General features: G+C 33.4%; 1 protein-coding gene across 1 annotated transcript; it reads left to right on the top strand.

Annotated features, from left to right (window-relative positions):
- The first annotated feature begins 2531 nt into the window (after positions 1-2531).
- Positions 2532-8471, top strand: LOC123201177 (3-hydroxyisobutyryl-CoA hydrolase-like protein 3, mitochondrial). The gene is made up of 10 exons (XM_044616652.1): positions 2532-2786; positions 3912-4013; positions 4225-4289; positions 5430-5564; positions 5675-5771; positions 6777-6906; positions 7337-7515; positions 7646-7773; positions 7891-7992; positions 8206-8471. The coding sequence occupies exons 1-10, from the start codon at positions 2588-2590 to the stop codon at positions 8305-8307; spliced, it is 1239 nt and encodes a 412-aa protein (XP_044472587.1). The 5' UTR covers positions 2532-2587; the 3' UTR covers positions 8308-8471.
- The last annotated feature ends 1566 nt before the right edge of the window (positions 8472-10037 follow it).

Below are 10037 nucleotides of genomic sequence, written 5' to 3'. Positions count from 1 at the left end.
GCCATTGTTCTAGCTGGATGGTATAATTCCTGGAATTACTCACTGGAGCGGTGGCCAGCTCAAACTAAGAATCACTGCTTATGATAGAAATAAGCCAAAGGACTTGTTCCCACCCAAAGGTTCCTCCTTTCTCAATTTCCAACTATTATCTTTAAAAAATGTAAATACTCACCCATTTATTAAATTTTGTTATTATCATTATTTGGAGATTTTATTTATAGAAAGGATAATTTATCTCAATTTCCTATCTTAATTTTAAAAATTAATAATTTTTTCTCTAACTTAATTTTAAAAAGTTATATTTGCACTCCCACCATTAAATTTTCTAAGGTTTTCATAATTTAGGGTTAACAATCATCTCCTCACAGTTAAAAAGATTGCACTAGCACCCCAAAAATTTATTCATTCTTTCTGGTGATCATTCTTTCCAACAATTTACTCTTAATATTATTAGTGTAATGTCTTAAACTTTGAGGAGACAGTTGTTAACCCTCATTTCCTTCCCTAATGGTTTCTTGACATAAAAACCACAAAAAATCTAGTTGAAATGGCTGAATTTATCATGGCTAAGATGTGCGAATTGCATAGATTCATGCAGAGATGTCAATGGGCCGGGTCGGGTCAGGCCGACTCCAACTCGGCCCGTTGGGCTAATGGGTCGGGTCGAGCCCAAATAGTAATGGGCCTTCGGGCCGGGCCGACCCTTTAAAATATAAAGGCCCAAAGCCCGGCCCATATACTAATGGCCCATATAAAATTTCTTTAAAAAATAAAATAAAAAATTATATATATATATATGAACAGTATCGTGCCGAGCCGGGCCAACTCATGGGTTTAATATTAAAGCCCAAGGCCTGGCCCGACACGCTACAGTACTGGATCGGGCTTTGTCATGCCTAGGCTTTTTTTTGTGCTTCGGGCCAGGCCTCCATTCGACCCGGCCCAATTGACGTGTCTAGATTCATGCGACGATTTGTGTATCAACCAAATGACATCGCATAGACCTAGACACTTACCTTTGAAGAAGAGTTGCATTTACATGTCAAATTTATCCAAGAATGAGATCTATAAAACATTAATTTATATTTGGAGATCACATGCGTTATTATACATTAAAAGTTTTTTTTTTATCATGCATCGGGGTTAATATTTAATGCGAGATCCTTTGACGAGTCAGTCCAGTAAACATAGAGTCAACACACACTTATGTGTTGCACAAGGTTGTGACAAACAACTTTAATATGTGAGAACTAGCCATCACTACTTTTCAATAAGGTCATTCAAGATGATGATATTCTTACTTTATTATTTGTATGAATATTCTAGAATGATCACCGGTATGCATACAGAGTTCTTATGATAAAGATACACATTGTTTACTTTGTTGCAAATCTACCATTCTAATGACATTTATTGTAGCATACATATATAAAAATATGCACTTAGGGGTGTTTGGTTAGGGTCATTGAAAATTATTCTGATAATTTATTTTTTATAACCTACATTACTTTGTTTTATTTATAAGTAATAAAAAATTTCGTTAATGTTTTATTACCAATGGTAATGTAAGAGATAATATAAATGATAATTTGATTACTATATTTACCTTAGGTATTAAAAGATTATCAAAGTAATCTTTATTTTATTATAATTATATCCTTATTTATTAATTTTTTTGGGCAAAAATAATCACATTTTCAATTTATATAATAAATAACATAAAAAATATTTTAGAATAATTATATTCAAGGGTATTTAAGTAAAACAATATATTAATGTTTTTTTATTACCCTCAACTAAATACAATAATTATTTGTATCAACCTATTTTTACCAAATTTTATTAAACATAGTAATAATTTATATTCAGTAATCTTCAAGATAATCTATCTTTAAGGTAATTTTCCAATTTTGATAATAAAACATTTCTCAAATCAAACACCTCCTTAAAGATAAAGGATTCCAGTTGTAGTTGTATATACATGACATAATCATGGACGCACATTGTCAAGAACATCGTTAATTTATCAGTGACATCACAATTGATTCATCAGTACTTTGCAAGTCATCAAACCTTTTTATTGATCAATACTTTGATCGCTTGAGTATATAATTAGATTACATGGTGAGACTATTACTTTATTATCAAAACGACAGTACAACACAACGATACTGAATCAACCAAGCTTGAAATCACAACAAATTCAAAGATGAACTTCATGATCCAATTAACACCCACAAGTGTGTAACAATAGTATTGTATTTTTTTAATTTAATTTAGTTTGATTTGAAACCTAAAATAGTTTTTTATTTTGAAAATTTTTAAATCTTTTTTAATTTGATTTGAAAAAATTTTTAAATCGCATCAAATCAGAAAAAGGATAAAAGGTATGTGAGGTGTAACTTTACCCATGAAAATTTAGCTTGTATCGGTTTTCTAACAACAGACCCAACTATGAACGAAAGTGAGGTACAGGCCCAACGGGCCTCTTTAAAGTGGCGGAATTTCAAATAGGTAAAGAAGAAAATGGAAATACCGGCATTTTAGTCTCCTCCTCACATTTCTACTTTCCTTTTATAAATAAACCATGAGAGGCTTACTCACTGCTTGTCAAATCCTAACAAAATCATCATTCGCTCTCTCCAACTACACTAACTTCACCTGCCGAACATACGCGATCATGGCTACTTCTGGGACCGAGGAGTTTGTCAAAGGAATTGTTCATCCAAACGGCGTCGCTGTCATCACTCTCGATCGTCCCAAAGCTCTCAACGCCATGAATCTAGGTTATTTCTTTATTTTTTTCTCATTTTTATTTCTTTTCTGTTATTGAATTGCTGAATTGCGACACACAGGGCGTCATCTTGTAATTAATATTATTTAGAGTGTGTAGCTGGTAAATTCGTATAATGTTAGATAAGAGTAGGTTAGAAATGGAATTATTTATTTACTTATGACGAATAGATATGGTGTGTCTGAGTGTGTGTGTGTGTGTATTAAATTTTGACAGATTTCTACAGTTTAATGATGTATGAATCTGTAAGACTAAATAATTTGAGTTGACGTCTAACTAATTTGCGTTTCTAATGTTACAAGTTTTTTTTTGGATATGGATAAGGTCCAGCACTGTAGCTATATCCGTCAAAGTTTGATTTGCCACTTTAACGTTTTGATTGCTGTTTCATCTGAGTTGCACTTTTTGTCAGTGCTTGATGATATTGTAGAACTGAAAACGAGAATGAAAATTTGGCAGACAATATGTTTTTTTATCTTTGACTGATTTTTTAATCTAAATTCATTTGCTAGCTGAACTGATATTAACATTTTTTTCTCCCTTTTTTATAGTTTAGGTGGTTCTTAGTGTCATTCTTTGTGGAATGAGAAGTGTGAATGAAGTTGACCGGTTAAATGAATGACATGAATGGCTTAAGATTGTTTGCATGCCTTCTTGTCTAGCTGGAGAACTATTTGATTAAGTCTATTTGCAAGATGGAGCAAAACATCCTTTAGTTTTAATATTTTTGGACTATTCAACATTTTTAAAATCAATCATTTTTGTCAAGCCTGAACATTGAATTTGTTACTGTGTCCATTCAATCATACCAGATAGCTTTTATATGTGTGTATGTATATATATATATATATATATACATATGTATATGTACATGTACATATGTACATGTGTATGTACATATGTACATGTGTATGTACATATGTACATGTGTATGTACATATGTACATGTGTATGTACATATGTACATGTGTATGTACATATGTACATGTATATGTACATATACATATATATATATATATATATATATATATATGCTGACTTCAGTTTGAATTTTCTGATGCTTTTCTTCAGTTGTTGGGTTCTGTTTATACTAACTTGCAGGCCTGTGGTGGTACAGATATGGACATAAAATACAAGAATTTTCTTGATGAATGGGAATCAGACCCAAGGGTCAAGTGTGTGCTGGTTGAGGGTAGCTCACCTCGTGCCTTCTGTGCAGGTAATTAAGGAACAATAGAGTTTCTTTGTTGTTATTCAATAACATCGATCTGCCTTTTATCTCTGGTTTTCTGTCGAAGGACTTTTTCTAAGTTTCATTTGCGTCAATTTTATTTTACAAATTTATCCATGCATGTGTATAAACATTCCTAGGTTATCTTCTATTTAGTTTTAGGGTAGGTTTCAAAGGTGACCTTTCATTACAAATGCAGGTATGGATATCAAGGGGGTTGCTGCTGAAATTCAACGAGACAAAAACACACCTCTCGTGCAAAAGGTTTCCTTATAATGCATGTCTTGTATTGGGGCCGTTCACTGCTCACTTGATCTGTTGTTGATCGCTTTAAAGCACCATTCAAACCATTTGGTTTTCCTTTTTCATATTTCTAACATTGTTGTGTAGGTTATTGTGTTATTTATTATAACTTGACTTTCTCAAAACTTGTCTGTATAACCTAGATCTTAGTTTATATGCAGGCGGTGATGTCAAGCAGATAACAACCAAAAATCAACTTTCAGATATGATTGAGGTCTCCTTGTGTCATAACTATAGAATATGAAACTCATCACAATATATAATGCATTTTGCTTTAAATCAAGTCAAATATAATATACCTTCTCTATCTTATTTACTTAAGTGCCAATAAATCAGTGATCAACCTCTGAGAAACCATTTTGCTTAGTCATTGTCAGTCCTAAAGGGGCCATCTCGCTATGTTTATTTAAAATAATCCACAAAATGCACCTAGAAGATTTTTTTTTTAGAAACCTAAAATAATTTTATTCAAATTTAAATCCGGGAAACAGATGTCTATAGTTGACATTTATGTTATGATAGAAGACTTGTGTGTCAAAATTTTACTTCTCAAACATGGTTTGTGTCAGTCAAACAAGTATTGGTTTTTCCTCTCTACTATTTAGAGGAGGATCACAATCTAGTTATAAATTTGTTTGTGTTTAATAAATTTTATTGTGATTAAAGTGTTTTTGCTTAATAACCGTGCCAGAAAAATAATTGAGATGATGTTGAATATGAGAGAAGTAGCTAAAACTATGACTTCTGATATGTCTATATAAGGATAAGCACTCATCCAGTCACTGGTCTACATGTGCCCATGTTGTTCTTTGTGTCATTCACCTTGTCTCACGCTGTTGAATATCAAGCTAATCATCCTTCTTGCTAGATTATTTACATTAATACAGATGTATTGTTCTATTATGAGCTTGATATTGAACTGTTTTTGACACTTCTTCTGCTACTAATTATGATGCTTTGATTTTGTTCTTATTGCTTGGATTCAGCCTTGTTTTTTCTCTGTTTCAATATATATTCCATGGATTGTCTTTCTAGATTTGTGCTTATGTTTTATTTTATCAGTTAAGTAAATATTCTGTATTATGCTGCATTTTCTGTCAGGTATTTACTGCAGAGTATTCTCTGATATGCAAAATTTCTGACTACAAGAAACCATATTTGAGCTTCATGGATGGCATAACAATGGGTTTTGGAATTGGCCTGTCTGGTCATGGTCGCTACAGAATTATAACAGAGGTGTAAATTTGTTGACTTGTTATACGGAGATCACTTGGTCTTAATATTTTAATGTGTAATGGACATATAAATTTCTGATCTCCAATTCTATGTTTGTGAATCCATTTCAGAGGACTGTTCTAGCCATGCCAGAAAATGGAATTGGCTTATTCCCAGATGTTGGATTTTCATATATCGCGGCAAAAAGTCCAGGAGGAGGATCAGTTGGTATGGTTTGCATTATCTGAAGTGTGATAAACAGAATTGGCTTTCTGCCAGTGTTGGATATGCACTACTATGTTCTTAATTATTTATATTGGACTTAGGATTTTGGGCTAGCTGTTGCAGAGTCTCTCTCTTTTACATATCATTTTCCTGATTGTAAAAAGCTTACTTACATGCACTAGATGTTTTGCCACAAATCTTCTAAGTTTGACTCTGTGCTTTTTTTTTGGGTGACCAAAAGAGATTTTTCATTTTCTTTCTTTTGTCTGTTCTAGTGTTCCTTCACCTGTAATTTTTTACTAGGTCAAATAGATTTGACATATCCATCTTGGGCAATATATGCCAACATTCCATTGATGATGAGGACATTTAAATAATTTGAACCTCTCTTTTGATTATCTTAAAGATTCATTTTCTTTCTTTTTCGCAATTTGGTTTCTATGGATAGGATGGCTCCTATGAAACAGTAGGTGCTGTAGTTTTAGCTGAGCCTCTCTCTTGCTCAGAATTTGATCATCAGGAATTCCTTTTTACCGGTTAAACTTGGTTCTCTGATGCTTTCTGTTCTTGAAGCAATGTATACATTCTCTTGGTTGAGGAATTGGATACGTTCATCCTATGATATAATAATCCCTACATCATTTTTTGTCTTGGGATTTGGTTTTGTTGTTAATATGTAAATACTTTAAGAATTCGTTTGATTCCTGATTTCTCTCTCTCTTTTTGAGCATAGTTGTAGATAGGGTTAAAATTCCTTCTATTTAAGCCTCTAATTAATTTAATGTTTTCTCAAAGTGAAGCTGTTGTTTTTTTATTCTTTTTTTTTTTTAAGTTTTTGTTTCTTGTAAAATGCCTACTTATTTATTCTTCATAACTTCTGCCTTTTAGACATGCATTGCTATATATGTTCAAATACATATAGTTTTTTTAGTAGTTGATGGTGTCCTTCTTTCTTTACTTTGTTATCTCTTTGTTTTTCTGTTTAAGTAACTGTAAAAAGTGTTACAGGTGCTTATCTTGGATTGACTGGAAAAAGGATTTCCACGCCTTCTGATGCATTGTTTGTTGGACTTGGAACAGATTATGTCCCATCTGGGAATGTAGGTCCTCTAAAGGAGGCCCTTTTGGCAGTTACCTTGTAAATTTCCAATTATCTTTCTATTTTGAGTGGCTGCTTTTGTTTTAATGGAAATGAGTTTGCTGCATCTGTTCCAATCTAACTGAATTATATTATGGCCTTGATATGGATTACTTAGCATGTGATTAGAATAAGATGATTAGATAATGAGAAACCCACCACTTCGAGGATTTTAGTTTTAGTGCTTTTGTTGCTTAGTATCTTAAATGGTGGTGACTTAGAACCATGTTGTTAAACTAATCTATTAATAGATTCTTTAATCAAAATGAGGTTTGTGATGCATATACTTGTGGTCTTCAGATGGAATTTCTTCATGGCTTCAACCAAAAAATCTGCTGCCTTATCTATAATAGGGGAATTATGTAGTGATCCTAATTTATAGATTCTCTGCCACCCACTTGAAAATTCATCTAAAATTTTGTTGATACAGTTCCGAGGATCCAGATCAGGATATCAAAGCACTTTTGGCAAAATACAAGACTGATCCTGAGAATGAGGCCCATTTGAAGTCACTTTTACCTCAAATAGTTTCATCCTTTGGACCCAAAAGGTCAGTTAAGGAGATATTTGAAGAGCTTAAAAAACATCAATCAAGTCGTGAAGCCTCAGGTAAACTAATGCAACCCATTTGGTCTACCAAACAAAAATTGAAATAACAAAATAGTATTTGACTGTCCTCTAGGAACATGTTTTCTGTGGTATATGTTCATCTTAGTTCTCTCCTTCTGTCTATTTCCAGTGGTGCAGTGGGCTAATGAGGCTCTTCAAGGTCTTGGAAAAGGTGCTCCATTTTCACTTTGTTTGACGCAAAAGTATTTCTCCAAAGTTGCATCAGCATATGGAAAATCTGACAATGAATTATCCAAGGTAAAATTTTGGATCTATATTATTCAACTTTTCCGTTTCTGATTCTTTGCATTTTGCTGCTCTAATGGTGCCCAGTGAAAGTAACATGCTTTTTACTCTGCACATGGTTACATTCAGCTAACTGGTGTGATGAAAACTGAATATCGAATTGCTCTAAGATCTGCTCTACGAGGTGATTTTGCTGAAGGTGTCCGGGCAGTCTTAGTGGACAAAGATCAGGTACCGAGTATCATCCGAATACAAATTCACAAAATATGAATTAATTCTACATATTTTTGACTTATCATGGTTGATACATTTAGAGTGATTATTCTAGTTAATATGATACATTGTTAAATTGCTAGCAATATGTAATGATTGTCTTATATTATACAATATATAGATGGCATTTTGATGTATCTTTCTCTGTAATATTCACCATATGTTTTGCAGAATCCAAAGTGGAACCCATCAAGCTTGGAGGAAGTTGACGAAAGTGAAGTGGAAGCTGTGTTTAGACCACTTGGCGCAGACATTCAGGAATTTAAAGCTTGAGGTTTTGAACTGAAGAAGTTGAAAGCTTCCTTGATCGGCCTAGTTTTATTTATCGTGGCGGTAATTCTACTGAACCAAATTATTCTCTTCAAAGTTAAAAGAGAAAATAAATTTGTTGAGAATGAAAACATGAATAAAATTATAATAAAATTCAAGTTAATCGACATGTACTTGGCAGGAACTTGTGTGACTTTAATGATTAGTCATATAATCAAATAACCCTAAATGAAAACCATAACGGAAAAGAATTAAACAATGGCATATAATAGGGAATTTGAGGGGAAAAAACACAGATTCAGATAGGAAAATAGATGATGGCAGAAGTAGGTCGACTATTTGTGTCAGGCATGAACAATGTCCGGGGCGAATAATAGCCGGCATAAATAGTGCCTGTCCGGCGTGAGCAATGTCATGTGGTTTAGGCAGTTGACAATTCATTTTCCAAAAAGAAACTTGTTTATAAATAGACTTGTAACTACCAATTTAATGTAATGAAAAATAGAAACAATTTGTAGCTTTAGGAATTAGTTCAGTATACTTTCATTGCCTCTATTTGTACTTTTTCAACCTTCATTGTTGGTAATCCAAGTCTTTTCGGCCTTCATTACCATTGTTTGTGCCTTTTCGACCTTTATTGTTATTGATTCAAGTCTTGTCTACCGTCATTGCCACTGTTCAAATCTGTTAGAGAAGAATCAAGAGAAAATTTTTGTCAAACAGTTTTTGTCTCCGCTCATTATGACCCGCTTCATTCCTGTCAATGACTTCGTCCATCAATGTCTGATAGGTCGTTGCCATCACTGGTCCCGTTGGGTTATTGGATCATGATCTCATGAGCGATACTTTGGTCTTCTCTGACCAAGATTTGTGGCAACCCTCTCATCGTAACCTTGGAGATCTTTTTCTTTCACCGACAGTCTTTTCCCATCATGTCATGGTTTATTTGCAGAGTCTCTTGGCATCAACAATAGGATCTTTGAAGGAATAGTCTAAGCGACAATTGGTTCTATCGTTTTCAGAAGTAGAAGATCACCAAATTGACATGTCATTTTTAGAAATGAGAAGTTTACATGGGTATAAATGAGATAAACTAGTGGAAGCTTAAAGTTACAATCTAGTGGAAGCTTAAAGTTATAATTGATACCAGCTTGAATTACATGGTTGCATTTGATTAGAGGCATAAGTGGGTTGGACTGAACTAGCCTGAAAAATCCTTATACGTGACCTTATGTATATACGGTTAGACCGTGCCAAGCTTTAAAGTGTACCAGTTAGTTAATTTTAATAAAAATTAATTTTTTATATTATAACTACCATTTAATTGGTTTTTTTAAATTTTTATATAATTATGTAAACAATAACAAACTGGGCCGGGCCATTCCGAGCTTGATGTCCAGGCCCAAATTAAGGCCCAGGGGACTGATCCACCACAGTTTCAACCAGTGGTTATTTTCGTATTTCGGGCTGGGCCAGCCATTTGTCTTGTCTACATCTGATACAAGATTGAACTAGGCGGAAATTTTTAGTTCATCAAATAAAGAGGTCTATGAGGACACCAAAAATACAAGTACGCATTTGGTGAACATTCACGTTTCCTATTTTCATTGGATTAAATGTCTTGGATGGAATTTTGTCAAATTCTGGATCATCGATCCAAGAGCAACTGATCACATGATTCATGCGTCACAAAAATTCACTACATATACTGGATACCTCAATTTTGCGGTGAA

Source organism: Mangifera indica, chromosome 17, assembly GCF_011075055.1.
Source record: "Mangifera indica cultivar Alphonso chromosome 17, CATAS_Mindica_2.1, whole genome shotgun sequence".
Taxonomy (NCBI): domain Eukaryota; kingdom Viridiplantae; phylum Streptophyta; class Magnoliopsida; order Sapindales; family Anacardiaceae; genus Mangifera; species Mangifera indica.
The sequence above is the reverse complement of the archived record's forward strand: the minus strand, read 5'-3'. Positions and strand labels throughout refer to the sequence as shown.